Source organism: Physeter macrocephalus, chromosome 20 (assembly GCF_002837175.3).
Source record: "Physeter macrocephalus isolate SW-GA chromosome 20, ASM283717v5, whole genome shotgun sequence".
NCBI classification, from domain to species: domain Eukaryota; kingdom Metazoa; phylum Chordata; class Mammalia; order Artiodactyla; family Physeteridae; genus Physeter; species Physeter macrocephalus.
Window position 1 is genome coordinate 52351904 of NC_041233.1, and position 20746 is coordinate 52372649.

Sequence of the window (20746 nt, forward strand, 5' to 3'; positions counted from 1 at the left end):
CAGACAAACCTGGCTTTGACACAAATTAGATGGATGACCTTCAATGGCTCATCTGAATTCTGTAAACCTCTATGCCCTAATTTGTAAAATCTATGAGAGGAACTACCCTGCTTGACTCAAAAAGATTATCATGAGACTAATGCCAAACATGTAGACAATACGTAGAGAAATGCTTAGTAGACTATAAAGGAATATGCAAATGAAGGTTACTGTTATGGTCATAATCTGTGGCTTCTAATGTGGCTGAAAACGGCTTAAACATTAATAAGCTCTGAGTAAGGCTCTAAGGAGTGCTCTTAGAAGTAATTCCCAGTGCATGGTCATTGGGCTATTTTATGTGGCAACTTAGAACTTTTTTGTTTTTTGTCTTGCTTACTTACATCCTAGCTTTCAGAACCCTGAGATTATAAATTATGTCATGTGAATTAGCACCCAACCCCACTCTCCGATTGGTTAAATATATTAATCAATGCAGTGACATATTATGCAAAATCTTTAGGAACTTACTTGAAATGATCACAGTCTTTTAAGTGAAGAGGAAAAAGGAGTTGTAGTATAACACAGGTACTAGAGTACAGTCTCGTTTTATGTAATAAAAATAGACAATGGCTCTCTCCCCCTCACTCATAATATGATGAATGGGGTCAAAACAGTTCAGTTGTGTAAATTCTAGGGACCACGACTGCAAGATTAATGAAATGATTGGGGCGAGGCTGTGCGTCTGGTTGGTGAGAAGCCCCAGGAGCCAGTCCTTTCTGGTCCTGGCTACAGTTTGGCGCCACCTGGTGACAGTTGCCCATTTTGACTTTAAAATCAGTGGGGACTGTTCTAGGTCTTGGGGCTGGCTGGATTTTCCAGGACAATGACAGTGGTTCTTGGAGTCTTCTGGTTAGGTAGCACCATTTCTGTGGCCCGAGCTGAGATTAAGCTAGAATGCTGGGGACTGGAGGGCCTTCCTGCCACATCCTCACTTCCTGACCTGGGGTTCCCTACTGCCCACTTGCCTTGCCTCCCCCTTGCGGGAGACAACTTTGCACGACCTCATTTGAGAATGGGGCTAACAGAGAACAGGAGCCATTTGACGATCATATTATATCTAAATTCACATAATTCCAGGGTTTCTTTGTATCTATTTATTCACATACACAAAAATACATTTGTACATCCACAGCAGGTGGTTAAAAGGATATGCAACCTAACAACAGTGGGTTTTTTGTGGAGAATGAGATGGGAGAGGTGGAAGAGAAAAAGAAAAAAAGGTAGAAATGGGAAGTTGGCCTTTTTATTGATATATTTCCTTACCGCTTGAAAATTTTTTAAAAGATACATATGTCTATAGATATATCTGTGTATGTAATATAATTATATATGTAAAATTCACTGAAAGCCAACCCACCAAAAGCCGTCACACCTGATGACCAATTCTCATAATTATTGAGAATTTTGTCGATATTCATTTTGATGTGTCTTACTTCCAGTCATTGTTTTAGCCTTTCCACTGTGGGTTTTGTTCATCCAGCCTGCCTGAATGCCGATTTTGCATGTTTCACGTTTCAGATGTCTAGCATTTCTAAGTGCTCAAGGTCTGTGGGGGAATGGGTAGATTTCTCTTAAATGTATTTATTGTGTTCTTATTTGGCTTTTAGTAACTGGCAAAATGGCATATCGTCTTTTTACAAATTTATCTCTAGCTGATTTGGACTCAAAATCCACAGCTAATAGGAGCAGATCTACTGGCTTGTTCTGGACCAAACCTTATCAGTGTGTCAACATCAGCAGAAACTTACAGTACTTTCCTCCTCTAAGAAGAGATGTATATCCTTTTAGAATAGTTTATGAAATAGTAACTAGCATATGGAATATAAAGCTAAGAAGTTGTTTCCATGTTACCAAGATCCATGTCAAATTTTTGCTAGGTTTTTCTTTCCTTATTCTACATCATCTTACCATCTACTCAGACTTTTCTTCTTTTTTAACATAGAACCTGGAAGAGAAGAGCATCGTTCAAGATGACAAGGAGATGATCTTGAGCTCAGAGGAGGAGAGTTTCTTTGTCCAAGTGCATGACGTTTCTCCAGAGCAACCGCGAACGGTCATCAAGGCGCCCCGCGTCAGCACCGCGCAGGACGTCATTCAGCAGGTGAAGGCCTCCCCTTCCTCACCTCAGTCCTGTCCTCAGTGTGAACTATGGGGACAAATCAGATATCAGCTCCCTTTGTGAATGAGGTTCTAGAACAAAGGGGACCTGACAAGGGAGAGTGTGCCTCTTAAGGCTGAGAAATACTGATTCCTTCAACGATACTTGCCCAGTATCTACTGTGAGTCAGGCTCTCTCTGAAGCCTCGATAATGGATCTAGAAGGTGGCTCTGCAGAGCGGGAACGTCAACATCCCAGAAAGGCCTAAGCCAATACTGAATGGCCATCTCTCAGGGATCCTTCAGAGGACATGCAGGAGGCCTCCTCTGACCCTCTCCCCTCCTCTGGTCATGCTTCTCTGTGTACATGGCTTCAGAGAACTCTGTTTCCTTCTTTTGAAGACCTGTTATGGTTTGCATTTATTAAACACTCACTTGAGAAGATAGCATAACAGTTAACAGACTCTAGATCAGATTGCTCCAGGTGCAAATCCCAGCTCTACTTCTTACTAGCTCTGAGAGCTTGGACAAGTTATTGAACCATCTGTGCCTTAGTTACACTGGTGTGCTGGTAAACTGGGTCTCTTCAAAAAAAAAAAAAAAAAAAAAAAAAGGCCCTGATTTTGTAGCATTTGCCAGTTTCTATCTTGTAAATCCTCCCACCACCACATCTGATTCCAGTGGACTCCAGCACACCATGTGCTAAGCTACCATGCGGATAACATGGAGATAGTACATTAGCACTTTCCTTATAGAGTTATTGTGAAGATTAAGTAAATATACGTAAAGCACATTCGCCTATTACAACACCGAGCACGTGGCAAACACTACTTAAGTGCTATTTGCTATTCTTATTGCATGGTAGTTTGGTTAATATTAGCCTCCTTAATAGACCTTGAACTCCCCAAACTATATACAGTATCTGGGACATAGTAAGCCCTCACTAAACATGTGATGAGTGAATAAATGCATAAATGAAAGATAATCTTGTACTAAATGAGAAGTGAGACCAGGTAAGTTCTAACATCCAAGACTCTGAGGTGAAGAGAGAGCCTCATTGGACAGAGGCTCCCGAGGGTCAAGATTCTGTCCCTCACTGTCTGCATGACCTTCCATTTCTACCAGCTTTGGTGGATGCAGAAAATCTAGTTCAAGTCCTTTTTCTGTTACTTACTAGCTGTGCATCCACTGGAATCTGCCTGACCTCTGTATGCTTAAACTCCCTTGTCTGAAAAATGGGCATAGTAACACCTAAATCATGGACAGTTGTGACGCTAAATGAGGCAATGTGGGAAAGTTCCTATAAGCTAGCTACAACTATGACAATGTATGAGAAGTGGGACGACATGATCTGAAAGACCCCCTCCATCTCTTAAAGTCTGATATTTTCCCACCTCAAAGTCTCATCTACAGTGAAGCAGGTGTTGGAGATAGTGTGTCTTTATTCAGTTGATCATAACTTGTCTTTCAGACCTTATGCAAAGCCAAATATTCCTATAGCATCTTGAGCAACCCGAACCCGGGTGATTATGTGCTTTTGGAAGAGGTGGTGAAAGACACTGCCAACAGGAAGTCTTCTACCCCAAAGTCCTCCCAGCGTGTCCTTTTGGATCAGGAGTGTGTTTTCCAAGCTCAAAGCAGGTGGAAAGGTGCAGGAAAATTTATCCTTAAGCTAAAGGAACAAGTGCAGGTAAAGTGCAAGGTTATTTTTCTCTCTTCACAAATTATTTGATATTCATAACTACAGTGTCATCAAATTCAGGAGCTAGTGAAATCTAGGAGAAAGTTCCCGAGTCAAGGAAATTCGTCGGAAGAATGTTGTTTGGCTCTGTTTTCACTGTGTGGAAAGAAATGTCTTCCCCTCTGAGCTTACGCAGTCCTGAGAGGGGAGTCCCTCAGCTCTGCTTTCCAAAGCTCTACTTACTAGAAAGCGAACAAGAAAGGGCTTTTTCTGATAGTGTCATGTGACTGGGGACCCTGGCTTTAACCTAATACCAATGGAAGATTCTCGTTTTCCACAGGCATCCCGAGAAGACAAAAGAAAAGGCATCTCTTTTGCAAGCGAACTCAAGAAGCTCACCAAGTCGACTAAACAGCCCCGAGGACTCACATCACCTTCTCAGGTCTTGGCCTCAGAAAATGTCCAAAACAAGGAGGAGAAACCTGTGGGCGGCTTGTCCTCCAGTGACACGATAGACTATCGACAGTGAGCAGGGGTAGCACGTTTTACCCAGGTATTCTGAGTCACTGCACTGTTCTGAAACCGGGGGTCAACTTACACTGCTTTGTAAGACACAGTCTGTACACTGTCGTTTGTCTTTTCCAAGAGGAGAATGTCCCCGAGGCAGGTAGGAATGGTACCCTACAGGAAAAGGGCTCTGAAGATACACATCACTTCAGCACTGATAATTTTAGATCTCCTTATTTTGTAGATAACTAAAGGCCCCAAGAGGACAACAAACTTGCCCAAACTACAACAGCCTTATTTCATCAGACACAGAACTGTCTTAATTACTGGTAACTCATATGAACATTCTTGAAGGGCTGCTATGGGCCATTCAGCTTTTATTCCTTTGGATGTCTAGTTTGATGTTCTTCTAATTCAGGTCTGATTTACTCTCAACAACCTCCACTTCTTCTGCCTCAGTTAAAAAAATTAAAATCTGGCATCCAGGATGTAATGATTAAAAAGAAAGCAAAATGACATAACAGCCTACAGTAAATCATGCCTTTGGTTGCCAGCTTACTGCTTGGTATTCACATACAGAGTAAATTTCATTCTATCTTAAAACAGACTATTTATATGGAACCTGAATTTAAAAAAAGAAAAAAGCATGTGAGGAAACCAAACACAGATTTCTTCTTTTCACTTAGTTTCTTAATGAACCCAAGGGATTATTAACGCCCACTTTTCACCTGTTCCATCAGAGTTCTAAGATTTAAAATTCTCAAGAGGCCAACTGCACAGTGAAGGCATTGTCGCTTATACTACAGAGCTACATCATCTGTCTTCATCACAATCAGATATTTGTAGAAGCTCATAATTAAAGAATTTATTAATATCTCTTGACAGGACCAAATTTGCCTTATAAAAGCCCAAAAGAAGGCTGATACATTGAGCCAATGTTTAAGGAGCAACTCCTAAAACAATTGGTGCTCCGTATACACTTACAAAGAAAGCTCTTTCAAAACAGACGAGGCCAAATACAGGCAACTGCCTCCTCCAGAACTTCTGCACATCCCATTATCTTGAGTCAGGGCTTTTTAGGTTCTGTATGCAAAGACTCATCAGGAAGAAATCTCGGCTCTACGGCAGCAATCCACATCACATAGCATCAGATAATAGCGAATATGCAGAGAATAGTGAAGCCCTGGGCTGTTCCAGACTCTGAGAAGGCTCAGCACCCATTTTCTGTTGTGGTACCTCTGGTATCCCATTTTTAAAGTTCAGACTCACTTCCTTTCCTGCCACAGTGTCACCGAGACAGGCAGTGTCTCCAAAAGCCCAGTGAGCTTTAGGACTAAGTACCATGCTAAGCCTCTCCAACTTTTGGAAAGTGACTCACAGTGGTAGTGGGTGTGTGAGCACACAATAAAGACAGTGATCAAAATTTCAAATATTGTTTTCCATATCAAGAACTTAGCATCAAATAAATCATAGGTGTGATAATGTTATGCACACCTCTCTATTATAACCTCCGTAATGACAGAGTGAAATTACACTCTGCACATAAAGAGCCCTCGGTGTGCCAGAAGATTAATAAGTACGTAAGAATACAACTCCACTAGAAATTTGACTTTAAAATAATGTGCTTGCTATAATGAGCATTACTAGTTGCTTATATTTTAGGAGAGTAGGGAGGGTGGTGGTAATTTAGACAATTGCCCTTGGACTCAATTTTCCTATAGTAAGCAGATATTCAAAATCAGTCAAATGACCTCACATCTTTCACTAAACTTGGGGAAGCTCCTCTTTAAAAGTAGCCATTGAGGGACTTCCCTGGTGGTCCAGTGGCTAAGACTCTGCACTCCCAATGCAGGGGGCCCAGGTTCGATACCTGGTCAGGGAACTAGATCCCGCATGCCACAACTAAGAAATGAATGCTGCAACTAAAAGATCCCGCATACTGCAACTGAAGATCCTGCACACGGCAACGAAGATCCCTGTGCTGCAACTAAGACCCGGCGCAGACAAATAAATAAATAGATAAATATTTTTTAATTAAAAAATAAAAATAGCCATTGATATAATAATAATAGTAATAGCCACTGGTGCATCTATGGGAATATAGATTCCCATGTTATTAATTTTACAAATGGTGTTTCGAAGAAAGAGCATTTGTGAAAAAAGAAGGGCCTTTCTGTATATGCTCATAAGAAAACAAGTTTAATATTTTTATTGCTTTCTGAGTGATATAATATTTCATGTTATTTGTTCTGAAATATTCACCTCTAAAGTTTCAAGAGTTACCTCCTAATAATAATCTAAGAATTTCTAAACAAATAATTATTTAACTTACTCAACTAGTTGACAGAAGTCCACCTTTTTTTTTTTTTTTAAAGCTGAACAGTTTAATTATGGTTTAAAAAAAAAATCTTTGTAAAGAATGTGATGTTCCAGGGCAGAAATAGCCTAATGTTCCACCTCCCAGGAACATCATGTTCTACCACTGTTGAGTTTATAGGAAATAGTCTCTCCCCCAAACCCAGTCACCAGAGCTTGGGTTTCTGTTGGTTGAACAACCTTAAACCTTGCTACACTATGAACATTTCTGCTCCTTCACTTTAAAGAGACTAACAAGCCTATGTATACAATTTTACAGGTGAAGATCTTTGGGCAAGAAGTTATAAAGTCAAGAATGAACATGATGGAAACAAATATAACTTCCTTATTTTCATTAGACTTAAACTGGAAATTGCTGATTTCTGAACTTGCGATATGAGGTCCACACTGAGGTCAAGCAAAATGGCACAGGGCTAGCTACCAACCAGTTTCCTGATGAAGCAAAGAAGCCCAGCAGACTGCCATTTTACATGTGTCAACAGTTGGAAAAACCATTGCTAACCTTGCAATAGTTGACTTAGAACAAGGGTCAACAAACTTTGTAAAGGGCTAGACAGTAAATATTTTAGGCCTTATGGGCCATATGGTCTCCACTGCAATGACTCAACTCAGCTGTAGTACAAAAGCAGCCATAGACAATATATACGTGAATGAATGTGGCTGTGATCCAAGAAAACTACATAAAGACACTGAAATTGTAATTTCATATAATTTTCCCATGTAATAAATATTCCTCTTTTGGTGTTTAAAAATCATTAAAAAATGTAAAAACTATTCTTAGTTCAAGAGCCATACGAAACCAGGTGGCAGGCTGGATTTGGCCCAAGGGCCATAGTTTGCTGACCTGACTTAGAAAACTGGGAACAAGATGCAGAAGTATGAAAACAAGCAGGCTAGTTTAGTCATACATTTTATGGCTGAGAATTGGAAGATTTTGGGCATTGCAAGTGTAAATATGTCCTATGAGATTCATTTAAAAGTAATTCAACTTAGTTTCTATATTGTGTACCATTGTGAATTCTGTAGTATTTCTTTTTAGCTACAGAATGATGTTGGGTTTTTTTACGTTTATTGCTTATACATTCACAGACTTTTGTTTTCCATAAAATGAATTTAGAATAACGTATAATATCTACTGAGTTGTGACATCTTAACAAGAAACTTAACCATGTTTTTAAAGCAAAAGTAGATTGTTGGTGTTTATTTATTTTACTAGGTTTGTACTGACATTGTACCTATATATTTATTATACATAGCTTTCTTGATATTGCTTGCAGATTAGAAGCGTTAGTGGTTCTAGCTCACTATTTGAAGACAAATCTCCTAAAAAGAAAAAATGTATGCTCTGAATATCTGAAATAGGCCAGAATTTCATGTAACTTGCCATTTAATGTAAATTATTTTAAAAAACCTTGCTGTATAAAACTATCATGTACGTGTAAAGGATTCTTCTTATTCTTGGCATGAAACAAATTATGATTTTTAAAATGAAAGGTGTTCCTCTAAGTAAAATCCAAATTTTATCTTTCTATTGACATTAAAATTTTTTTTTTTTTTTTTTTTTTTTGTGGTATGCGGGCCTCTCACTGTTGTGGCCTCTCCCGTTGCGGAGCACAGGCTCCGGACGCGCAGGCTCAGCGGCCGTGGCTCACGGGTCCGGCCGCTCCGCGGCATGTGGGATCCTCCCGGACCGGGGCACGAACCCGTGTGCCCTGCATCGGCAGGCGGACTCTCAACCACTGCGCCACCAGGGAAGCCCTGACATTAAAATTTAAGATGTTTTTCTTCAAATTATAAAACACACTAAAAATCCTAACTTTTGCTTTGAGAAGTTTTTCACCATAAAAAATGAATAAAACAACCCCCAAGTTCTTTGCATACGCTAACAGAAGTGTTAAAAACACACAGCCCAGCTTTCGTGTTATTGGAAGTTCTGAGTCAAAGCTTTAATGCTAGAAGAGCCACGTTTGCTTGTCCACAGAATTCAGGCTATTCCAGTTTGATGTCGTTTGTACAGTGCTGCAGGTTTCTTTTTAAATCAAATAATCAGTCTACAACAAATGTACAATGCTGCCTCATTTTTAAAAATATTCCAGAAACCGTAATCAGGTTTCTCTAAACTAAGAGGCATTTTTTTCCTCTGGTTGGGCTTTACTGTGTCATAAAAATTGGGTTACTGGTCTAACTGGCAAGAGTCAAGATGAAAACTGTGCAGAGTTACGAGATGGAAAGCAAGATTGGTCTCACTAGGTTTATCACTTGGCCTTGACTCTAAGCCCTGCAGCACCCCACCCCATGGCCCTTAGCACAAAATCTGAAACTTACCTTGAGACTGAAAGGGAGACTAGGTTTTAGCAAGTGAGTGAACCCAACCTCCGGCCTATGTTGCAGCCCAGCTTGGTGGTTCATTTTGAGGTGAAAGGACATACTCTACTGTATTTGAGTCTTGGGGGCTTTACGGGGGACTACTCTACTATTACAGCTAACCAGCACAACCTGGTGTTTGCCAAAAGTAGGAAATTTTGATTTAGATCTTCTCTGAATTATACAGTTATATTACTATAGCAAATGAAAGAAATTATCCCATTTAGAATGCATCTAAAATAGTCACCCACACTATACCCATTACTACTTCATACTTTCCATACCATTAAAAATTTGGGTAGCAAGCTTTCATCAGTAAAGTCGATATGGAAAAGAATCTAAATATATACAAGCTGGCTGAAACCCCCACCAAGAGGGAGAAATGAAGGGTATGGTGCCCACAAGCACGCAAACCCCAGACCGGTCGGAGCCAGAAGGTTGATGATGCTGACTCCCACTTACCTCACCACCAACCAATCAGAATGTCCATGCGCTGACGGCGCCCTCTTTGAACCATTACTATAAGACTCCTCACTACCCCCTCCAGGTCGGGACACGCAGTTTTGAGGGCATTAGCCCCCTGTGGCCCCCTTTGCCTGGCAAAGCAATAAGCTGTTCTTTTCTACTTCACCCAATAAACGAACAAACAAAAATGCAAGCTGTATTTATTACAAGATTTTGAAAAAAAACTTTTAAAATGCTTCACTAAAAACAAAGGAGCATGAATTCTGTTAGGTGGTGCCACTTTTAAGATTATGATAGCTGGCAAGAAAAGATTAGAATAAGAATCCGATGTGATGTGTGATGCTGGAAAAAACAGATTAACTTCCTCTTAAGTCACCTCCTCTGTAATTGTTTTGCAAACTAATGTGAGATTATATAAGGGTGTGAAGGAGTTGAGAATAAGTTTGAGGATAAATCTGCAGGAAGTAACATTATTTGGGCAGAAAGTGCCTTCTTAAAGGAACGTCTCTTTTCGTGTCATCCTTACCAAGTAAAAGTTATTTATAAATTCTCCAGCTGGGGAGAAATATGGAGTCTAGACTCAGCAAAAGTGAGCCAAAAGTCAAATTTACTTTCACACAAAGGTCTCCCATCTTGATGGCTCTGGAGACACTGGAGGCTCATTAATGAAAGCAGGCCTCCCCTATGGCTCCGTATGTACTTTTTTTTTAAACACATCTCCCCCTTCCTCTGTTCTCTCCCTTTCTAGTATCTCTGTAGACCTCTCCTCTTCTGCCAGACACCCGAAGGCCTTGCTTAATTCTGAAAAGTAATCAGAGCTTGTGTACTGGCCTGGTAAAACTGAATTAACTAAAACACAAAGCTCCACAACTCTGCTCCCATGCCAGTAAGGAGGATTTTCCTGGCTGGTGTCTGATCTTGAACTTGGCATAGTGAGAGGCAGCCTACAGGGAAAGAGCTCTCTAGCGGGCTACCTTGAACACTTTTAGTTGCTTCTCTTAAATCAGGAGCAAGGCAAGAAGAAGAGAATACCTGGACGCTCCAAAAAGTTGTTAGGAGACTGCCTCTTACACAAAGCCCAAACTTGGGTCAACATGATACAGTACATTGTTAACAATTTATATGTTCTCTGCCATTTCTTCCTATCAACTTCCTAAATGCAGTCCTTGCATGATGGCTAAGGATTCTGACAGGAATACCTGAATGTTTTTGAAATACTGAATCTCCATGATTACCAAGCTGTTCGTACACATCTCTTAGATCCAAAACATACTATGCTCAAGTCTGCCATCCAGCAGGCCTCTGAAACCTTCCCTATTTCAGATGATACAGGTCTCTGAACTTTGAAACAATTCACTCTGACACTGAACTGGGTAATGTTGCGTTCAAAAAAATGTGTGAATGATCTGACTCAACATGCAAGGACATGGAAGACTGAGGCTACGTCTTATGCCTGTTATTACCCGACTTCACTTTTAAGTGCCTAGCACAGTGCTAAGCACATAGTAGGTGCTCAATATTTATCTAGTTAAAAAAATAGACATTAAGGCTGTAGTTTATTATACCCTCAGGGTGTGTGTATGTTATTATTAATGACTATAATATTTAGTTCTGAAAATGAAACTCATCAGTACAAGGCTACAGAAGTTAGTGCACAAATATGTTTCATCCTCAAATTCGTATAGGACATTCAAATACAGAGTGTATAATTTTATGGTCCCACTGTGATTCTCTATATGTGTAACAAGAAGGTTAAAAGCGTAAGACAAGTGTGAAATAGTTGATGAATTATTTTAAAATTGATTTTTCATTTAAACTATAGTTTTTGCTGCCAACGTGAAATATAAATGTATTTGTATATGTTTGGAAAATAAATGATTTGTGACATGTACTGGTCACTTGTGCTCCAATGGCAAAAGACCCCTTGGTCATCTAAACAAACATTCATAACATTCCTGAACTTTAATATCTAAAAAGTGCATTAAAAGCAAGTATTTATATAATGAACCATACATTTCTCACCATTAAATAATCAAGCCTAAAAAAATTGATCTTAAAAACACTTTTTAAAACCACATATAATATGCTAAAAGATTAACATGCACTATTAAGCTGATATTCCCCACTCTGCTGGAATGATAAAGGAATTTTCTATTTTCATTTACTTCATGAGAAAAAAAAGAACTTTAAGCACTACCCTAGGCCAAAATATTTGGCTTCTACAGTTTTGAAGAAATAGATCTATTTAGTTGGACTGCTGTGCATTTTTTTAAATGCTCACAGAATAGAAAGCAGAAAAAAGCAGCTGTTTTATTCAGCTATTCACAGTAGAGGATATTTATAACCTGGTCATTAAAACACTTATTTCATAAGCCATTCCTAGAATATGGCAATAGCTGTCACATAAAATACTGCTTTTTAATTATATTCATAAGAATAGGCATTTCATCTGTTAAAAAAAAAAAAGAAGGGAGAAAAGAAAAATAGCCCCTCGCTGGGTACCCTTTATCCTTAAAACAGAATAATGGTAAAGCAAGTCTCAGACTTGGTTTTTTCCACCGTCACCCTCCAGAGCATGTCAGAAAATGCAACGAACTTCGAAGAGACTAGAATCACATTCAAACTTTCTTTGAAAGTAGCCATGATGAGCACTCATTCTTTTTCACAAATGCCAAATTAGGTTACTTCTTGAAGCATATCATCCACTAAGAGCCAAAGAACCTGTTATCCAATTGCAAGCTATTTTTTCTTTTCTCAAAAATTTTCATTAAAAAATATAGTCTCAAATTTAGAATGTTTCTCACTTCCATCATGGTGGTACAATTAAAAAAAATTTATTTTGTTATAAAAAGTATTTGGTTATAAAGAGTAACTGAATGGTAGAAAGCAATCTCATGGTCTTGATTTTCCTGTGCATATTTTCAGAATTGGGGCAGAACCCTGTGCCACACAAAGGATAATTCTTCCTCCTCAAGAGAAGGTCCTAAATTAACAATATATCTTTATGTGCATGTGCACAAACACACAAACATACAACAAAGTCCCCTGACTCTTCATTCTTCTACTACCTTAGTGATGTTTCCAAATATTTGGTGAAATCCGGAGGCAACTGAGTAGCAACTTCACTACAATGTCTTTTGATTAGTTGACTTATCTCTTCACTTAAAAATGAATCCCCTTGTAAAACTTTATCCTGAAAAAATATTAAAAGTATGAGTTAAAAGTTTGCTTATGCCATAAGCAAAAGCCAAGCCGTAAGCAAAGTTAAAAATGGCAACAGCTGACACCAAACTAACACATGAAACATAACGACAGGTGCTGGGTCAGGTCTTGGACATATCAGCCATATCCTACATTGAATGAAACAGTCTCCTGACTGTCTCTATAGAATTCCAACCCCAGAAATCTATCCTACCGTCAACTCCTAACACGAAACAAGCAAGTTGAAATCAGGTATTAAGAGACATATTAATTTAGTTTTTATTTCATCCTTTAAAAAAAATAATGAAAAGTATCACATACCTTCCTTTTGGAATTTGAAGATTCAACAGGAGGATTGAATGTCATTGCTGCCATGCTATAAGCCTCAAAAAGTTCTGAAGCAGATCTATAATCACAAATATAAGAAAAGTAAAGACACCACCATATCTGTGTAACTTGAAAATATTTAGATTGTACCCAGAGAATTAGATTGTACCCAGAGAAAACAATTAGATTGTACTCATTATTCTAAACCTATATATAACATAATCCTGCTTTCATTTTTGTTTCTTTTTTCTCATTAAAATCTTCTTTGTCCCAGTTTTATTTTCTTCCAGTTTTATTCAGATAAAATTGACATACAGCACTGTGTAAGTTTAAGGTGTACAGCATGATCTGACTTGCATACATCATGAAATGAATTACCACAATAACTTTAGTGAACCTCCATCATCTCAAACAGAGACAAAATTAGTGAAACAGAAAAAAATTTTTTCCTTCTGATGAGAACTCAAGATTTATTCACTTAACTTTCATATATAACATACAATAGTGTTAATTATATTTATCATGTTGTACATTACATCCCTAGTACTTATTTATCCTATAATTGGAGGTTTGTACTTTTTGACTGCCTTCATCCAATTCCCCCTTCTGGTAGCCACAAATCTGATCTCTTTTTCTATGAGTTTGTTTGTTTTTGAAGTAAAACTGACCTACAACTCTGTTAGTTCCTGTTACACAACGTAGTGATTTGATATTTCTATACATTTCAAAATGATCACCACAATAAGTCTACTTACCACTTGTCATCATACAAAGATATTACATAATTATTGACTATATTCCCCACACGGTACATTTCATACCTGTGACATTTATTTTGCAACTGAAAGTTTGTACCTCTTAATCTCCCTCACCTATTTCTCTCCTCCTCCTAACCCCCTCCCCTCCGGCACCACCTGTTTGTTCTCTGTATTTATGACGCTGTTTCTGTTTTGTTTGTTCATTTGTTTTGTTTTTTAGAGTGAAATCATACAGTATTTGTCTTTCTCTGACTTATTTCACTTAGCATAATTCCCTCTAGGTCCATCCATGTTGTTGCAAATAGCAAGCTTTAATTCTTTTTTTCATGGCTGAGTAATATTCCATTGTGTGTATATATACCTCATCTTCTTTATCCATTCATCTACCGGTGGGCATTTAGGTTGCTTCCATATCTTGGCTATTGTAAATAATGTGGCAATGAACATAAGAATGCATATATCTTTTCTAATTATTGTTTTTGTTTTCTTTGGAAACCAACAAAACACACTTATATAAAATAAATCATAAATCCCCATGTTATGACATCATTATACAACTAAATCCACCTCAGAGAGGTCTGGTATACATTTAGAAATATACGTCTGGACAAAAAGAAGGCTGAGCAAAAAGCCCTCAAGCTCAATATGATCAAATCCCAACTCAACCAGTTATGTGAACGATTGCAACTAAGTGTAAGTTAGTCATGAGAGCATAATGCATGGAGTCATCTTCCACGGATTTCAATCAGCTCAACCCTTCAGTTGCTTGCCTGGATTGAAAGCAAGGAGAGGCCAATCAGGACAGAATAAATGTCTATACCCATGCATGTAAATGAATCCTTAATGATTTGATATTGGTTCATATTCACAGCAAGGGATGCAATCAGGCTCACACCCCAAGCTCCACTCCCCGGGGGAAGCCCATCAAGAGCCTCCCTTCTCAAGCCTTTGGGATAAATCCATTCATCTTCCTCCAGAAAAGGAAACCTCTGGCATAAATGAGGCAAATGGTGAAGACCTCTGACAAAAACATACCAGAAAAGGATTGTGAAGAAGTGACAAAGAATCATTTTCTCCTTTTCCTTTTGAAAAACAAAGCTGGGGTACAGGTGGGAAGTACGAGGGATGAAAGAAGTAAATGGCCATTTTACTATTTAATAAGAGCAAAGGTTATCTCTATCCTACCCAGAAGGAAAAGGGTTTACAGGAAATTACAATTTATGTCTCATTTAGAGAGGGATACAGCTGACTACTGCCTTGTAAAAATATAAACCTGTTTCGTCGAACCTCTCAGTATTTCAAGAGAAGCTGGAAATGATTTTTAGGTGAATTCTTCCAATATTTAAAAGATACCAACCAATTAGATTCTTGTTCAGACTCTGAAGAGGCCAGAAAATCTTGCCTACAGGTCACTTGTCTGTGATCTCTGATTTAAAGAAACCAGTGGGCTTGCAAAGTAGGGGAAAAATCCTCAACAAAATATTAATTCTGAGTGATGGGAGTATTACAAGGGTGTCATACCATTTTCTCTTCTTTTCTGTATAACTGAAGTATTTCCTAGTTGATTTTGTGGGGGAAAAAACGATAATTACTACTGTTTCAACTTCTCTGTAGGAATTTTTTTCAGATCAAAAAGTTGTGGGAAAAGAAACTTCTTTTAGAAGGACGCTTTTCCCCATTTGGAAGCGTGTAAGGTGAATGCTGGAAGTGCCAGTCCAAACTCTCACAGGTCGGGGGCACTGAACAGAGATGGCTATGAGGGCCAAGGAGAGAAACTGCTCCCTTCTGGGTGGCAGTGTTCAAAGCACTTCTTTTCTCTCCCTCCTCACTTCTCCCTTTCTTGTCCTAGCAGAACCATTCGGAGGGGGGGAAGAAAAAGGTTCTGTGGATGGACTCATGGACCTTCACATAAAGCAAATATGGCATCATCTTATTAAATATTGAACCTAAGTAATGAGCATATGGGGATTCACTGTTCTTTCTACTTACCTGTATGTGTGAAACTTTTTATGACCAAAAAAAAATTAAAAAGGTTAAGTAATTACTCAAAAAAAACAAACTAACAAAATCACAGTCAGCAATGTTTCCTCTTTGGAATAATTCAGGAATATGAAGTGGACCGAGTCCAGATAACCAACCAGCACTTTACATTTTGAAATCTATTACTTTGTAAAACAGACTTCTCATAGTCAAAACAGCTATCAACTGAAATTTTCAGTTCTATAATAAGGCAATGCTAAATACTACCTTCGGCTCAACTCTGGTTTGAGTGCTTCCGAGCCTTCAGAAGGGGCTCCAGCGATGAGGTGAGCTGCAAATCTCTGCACTATGGGATGGTAATGTCGCTGAAGGGGAAACAGGACAACCATATTTTGCACAGGTCAATATTTTATAAGACACTAGCTACACTTTAATAAACATTAATTTTTTTTTTTTTTTTTTCGGCACGCGGGCCTCTCACTGTTGTGGCCTCTCCCGTCGCGGAGCACAGGCTCCGGACGCGCAGGCTCAGCGGCCATGGCTCGCGGGCCCAGCCGCTCCGCGGCAGGTGGGATCTTCCCGGACCGGGGCACGAACCTGTGTCCCCTGCATCGGCAGGCGGACTCTCAACCACTGTGCCACCAGGGAAGCCCAACATTAATTTTTTTAAAAAACCACATATGCATATGTAATTCATTAGAACCACATACCTACAGAAAAAAAAACAGTATCTTTGCTCACAAGATTCCAACACAAATCTGTTTGATGACCAAGTTACCAGTGAAGTAGCTTAGTCTTGCTTTTACAGTATGAAAAGAAGAATCAAAAGGCAATTTCTCTTTCAGAGTGAAAAAAGTTAGTTTACAACAGATTTCCTGAAACATATTTCCACTATAATGCTGCTGTCCGCACTGTAGGATCACAACGTAGGTGAAACCCTCTTGAAACTGGCAGGCCGCGGGCCTCTGGAAGTCCCCCTGAATAAGACCCAATACAAATGTGCCGGATAACATATCTTCTATTCTGAATAGTGTCAGGGAGTGACTTCAAGAAATCTCACCCCACAATACTGAAATCACTTTCTGCTTACTTAGAAAATGCATCTCAACATCTTAATAGTCAGAGCAAAGTGAAATGCAGAGTATTTAGACAGGATTTCTAGGAAAGGCAGTCCCAGAACAAAATATGTTATGTTCTCTGGCAATTATAACTACTTGGGGGAAAAACTGAAAAAGCCCTCACAAAAAGGGGAGGTGGGGCTCTTACCCTCAGTGCATGCAATTCCCAAAGAGCAGTGTTCTGAGCATTGCAGTACTCAGGTTCATCCAGCTCAGGAAGGAAAACTCCACTACCCTGAGATTCATTGTCAAGCAACAGATCTGTTTTGGGGAAAGTCTGCAAAAATGTCACATAAAAAGAAGGATTAATTAAAGTAATATTATTAATTTTAAGAATGTTATTGGATTCTGGACTTTTACATAAGAGCTATAAGCACATGCACTTTATACCTAGTTTTAATTTTTGCAATTTAAGTTTATTCCACAAGAGAACAAAAGAATATTAGCTTGCTTTGAAAAGAATTAATTTTATCTTGCAAAAGAAAACAGATATTCTTTCACTCAGCAACCCCACTTTCAGGAATCTTTCCTATAGAAATAATTACATTAGATACACTTACAAGAATATTCACTATAGCATCATTTATAATAGCAAAAAAGGAAACAACTTACATCCATCAAAAGAAAAATGCAAAGTGTAAAAGCCAGACTGCCTAAATTTAAATCCCATCTCTGCCACTTACTAGCAGTGTCACTTTAGGCAAGTTTCCTAGTCTCTCTGGACCTCAGTTTTCCCCATCTATAAAATGGGAACAATAATAGTAGCTACTTCACAGAGTTGTTATGAAAATTGAGTTAATTTTTGTAAAGCATTGTAACAGTGGAATTCACACAGTAAGAACTATGTAAGTATTTGTTAAACCAGTAGTCATTAAAGAGACCAAGTAGCTGTATTTGTACTGACACAAAATGTGTTCATCACCATTAAGTGTTAAAAAAGAGTTGTAGAACAATATTGTATATCATAATCCCCTCTCCATTAAAAAAGAAAAAAGTTTTGTTGTTTGTGTGTGTTTAGTGTACACATTTATAAATGAATTTTTTTAAGTCTTCTGGAAGGATACCCACCAAATCGTAAAAATGGAGGGTGTCAGTAGGGGTGGAATGCTTTCCTTTTGTAATTTTATGTACTTCTTTTATCACCTTATCTTGTGACAAGTGTGAATTACCTTCATAATTAAAATAATAATGTAAATGGGGTAAAAAAACATGCATCAAACAAAACACCATTGTTGCACTGTAAGAACTTAGCTCTATTCATTTGCATCACTACTTACATGCATTAATATTCTGTTAGTTGCTAAAATGCCAATGCTTGAATTTGGAAGCACATGAAGAGCAAGGGTACAAAGGCGCTTGATGAAGGCAAGGGCCCGCTGCTGAGAAACTTGCTTCCTGCGCTTAGTCAGCATGACGTCAAGGCACTGGAGGACGATCTCAACACCTTCATTCGTAGCACCTAAAACAGCAGATATACCCTTTGGGGCTGTTCTCATTACTTTTTCATTATGCAACTTCACTGAACTTTGGAAAAATCCAAGAGGAGCCTGTCGCACCTGTCCCACATCATTTCCCTAACCAATGAAGCAGTGCCAGACTGCTCACACGATGATGTGAGTTGTACTGCATCTCCAGTCAATTCCAAAAGTTCTCTCACTCCAAGTCTCACTTAAGGTTAAATACAGATTTGTAGCACTGGCAGGCCAGCATTTTATATACCTGCTCCTATTTCTCAATTTTCATTGACTATAATTCCAGTCACAAAATATTCTTAGAAGATAAAGATTTATTAAAGACACATTATCTAAACATACATACCTGCATGTAACTTGAACAGTGTTTTGTAAAGATGTGTATAGAATTTCATTGGATCAATATTCAGAACGTCACCTTTGAAATGACAACAAAAATTAGGTATGTTAAAGCCTCCAAAGGCAAAGTAAACAAAACTTGATCAAGAAAATAGCTTACCTTGCCCAGAAAGAACATGAAAAGCAGTCTGGACACAGTGAAGACTTTCTTGATAGCTTAGGTCCTTAAAACGAAGAGGAAAAAAAAAAAGGATATTAAGAATAATTACAATTTATATCTTAAAAAGTAATTCATTAGTAGAGTTACTTACACCAGACTCAATGAGAGAATGTAGAACTACTAATAAATCATCAAAAAACTCCACATTTATAAGGTGAGCAAACCTAGAATCAAACAAAACTTAGTTAAAAGGTAACCTAAAAATAGATATAAAGCAGTTAAAAATTAAACCTGACTTTAAAACTATATTTTCAATATTACTTATTTCAAAATGTTAGCTATGATGGAGATGATGGTGATTACCGATACTTTTCATTAATTCAGACTGGCCTCTTGGACAATTCATCCACGACTGGACACTATACTCAGCAGGAATATATGAGGCACTAAACAAACTAAATATATTTCAAAAATACTCCTACCCAGAGAACAAAGTTGCTAAGAGCAAACAAGTTCTCTGAGTCAAGTTGACCAGGTGTCCAACAATGTTCTAAGTCACAAAGGAGTCAGCAGTTACAGCTTCTAGGAAAATGGGGCAGGAAGAAGGAAAGGTGGAAAGATTTTGCTATTAATAAGAAAATGGACACTATGAAAGCTTTAAAAAGAAAAGAAAAAATGTTGGAGCTAGTGTCTAGTCCAGGCTCAGCAATTAATTACCTATATAATCCTAGGTAAGAGCTGACTGTCCTGGCCTTCTATTTCTGAAAATAACTGAGATCACTCAATAGAGTTAAAGAGAAAGAATCATGTGAGCTACTAAATGTCAGAAGACTCTGTACACTATAAAATATCAGGCAGTGAAGTAGTTAAAGTCAGGATATCTCTTCAATATTAGTGCAAGAGCCTTTGACACTGTAAATCTTAGAAGAAGGAAGAACCTCAGAGGTCATATATTCCCTGTGTATTGGTACAACCTTTTTGGGAAGTAATATGGCAATATTTATCAAAATTTAAAATGATCATACCCTTTGACCTAGCAATATGTGCACACAAGTACATTGAAGATCCTTCCAGTGTAGCACTGGGGACTGACCAAATAAAGCATTAAATATCCATGACATGGAGTATTACGAACTTAAAAAAAAAGTGGGTCTACATGTGCTAACATGGAAGGATACCCAGAATAACTGTTTATCCAAAAAAAAAGGAAGTTACAGAACAGTATACATTTGTGTGAAAGATTCAATTTGTATGAAAGAAGGCAGGTGGGCAGATTTACATACTGATATAGGAAGGAAGGGAACTTGTGATCTTTTAATTCTTAATTGCATTATTTGAATTTTTTAAATGAGCATGTATTATTAAAAATTTGTTTAAATAAAGAAATTGGTCATTGGGACTTCCCTGGTGGCGCAGTGGTTGAGAATCCACCTGCCAGGGCTTCCCTGGTGGCGCAGTGGTTGAGAATCCTCCTGCCAATGCAGGGGACACATGTTTGATCCCTGGTCCAGGAAGATCCCACATGCCACAGAGCAACCAAACCCATGCACCACAACTACTGAGCCTGTGCTCTAGAGCCCGTGAGCCACAACTACTGAGCCCATGCGCCACAACTACTGAAGCCCACGTGCCTAGAGCCCATGCTCTGCAACAAGAGAAGCCACTGCAATGAGAAGCCCGCACACTGCAACAAAGAGTAGTCCCCACTCGCCACAACTATAGAAAGCTCATGCGCAACAACAAAGACCCAACACACAGAAACAAAAAAGAAAAAAAGAAATTGGTCACTAAAAAAAACAAACAACAGGTCCTACCTAAGGTAAGAATAATCCCTTCTCTTTTTTTTTTTTTTTTTTTTTTTT

The 20746-nt window shown here is 38.4% G+C and overlaps 2 protein-coding genes and 1 non-coding gene across 16 annotated transcripts in view; 2 read left to right on the forward strand and 1 right to left on the reverse strand.

Moving 5' to 3' along the window:
* Window positions 1-10118, forward strand: part of PLCE1 (phospholipase C epsilon 1) — a 328485-nt gene extending 318367 nt beyond the window's left edge. For 4 of the 9 annotated variants that reach the window (XM_028482059.2, XM_055081398.1, XM_055081399.1 and 1 more), the window contains 3 exons: window positions 1982-2140; window positions 3608-3826; window positions 4158-6933. In XM_028482059.2, coding sequence (XP_028337860.2) covers window positions 1982-2140; window positions 3608-3826; window positions 4158-4346 — 567 coding nt within the window. In that variant the 3' untranslated portion in view covers window positions 4347-6933. Of the gene's footprint in view, window positions 1-1981; window positions 2141-3607; window positions 3827-4157; window positions 6934-6959 lie in introns of those variants that run through there. The other 5 variants (XM_055081396.1, XM_028482061.2, XR_008616316.1 and 2 more) reach the window with 4 other exon arrangements.
* The window catches only part of NOC3L (NOC3 like DNA replication regulator), a 44884-nt gene that overhangs the window by 2752 nt on the left and 21386 nt on the right, over window positions 1-20746 (reverse strand). For 3 of the 6 annotated variants that reach the window (XR_008616322.1, XR_008616321.1, XM_055081401.1), the window contains exons 14-22: window positions 19036-19108; window positions 18885-18948; window positions 18732-18803; window positions 18191-18372; window positions 17062-17190; window positions 16063-16160; window positions 13052-13136; window positions 12598-12722; window positions 1948-1984 (exon numbers count right to left, since the gene is read on the reverse strand). Coding sequence is in view for 4 of the 6 variants with exons in the window: in XM_055081401.1 (XP_054937376.1) it covers window positions 1951-1984; window positions 12598-12722; window positions 13052-13136; window positions 16063-16160; window positions 17062-17190; window positions 18191-18372; window positions 18732-18803; window positions 18885-18948; window positions 19036-19108 (862 nt within the window). In the remaining 2 variants the exon portion in view is untranslated. Of the gene's footprint in view, window positions 1-1947; window positions 1985-2092; window positions 2186-12597; window positions 12723-13051; window positions 13137-16062; window positions 16161-17061; window positions 17191-18190; window positions 18373-18731; window positions 18804-18884; window positions 18949-19035; window positions 19109-20746 lie in introns of those variants that run through there. The other 3 variants (XM_007127233.3, XM_007127232.4, XM_007127234.4) reach the window with 3 other exon arrangements.
* TRNAG-CCC (transfer RNA glycine (anticodon CCC)) lies at window positions 6134-6206 on the forward strand. Its single transcript has one exon. It is a non-coding gene; the product is annotated as a tRNA-Gly (tRNA).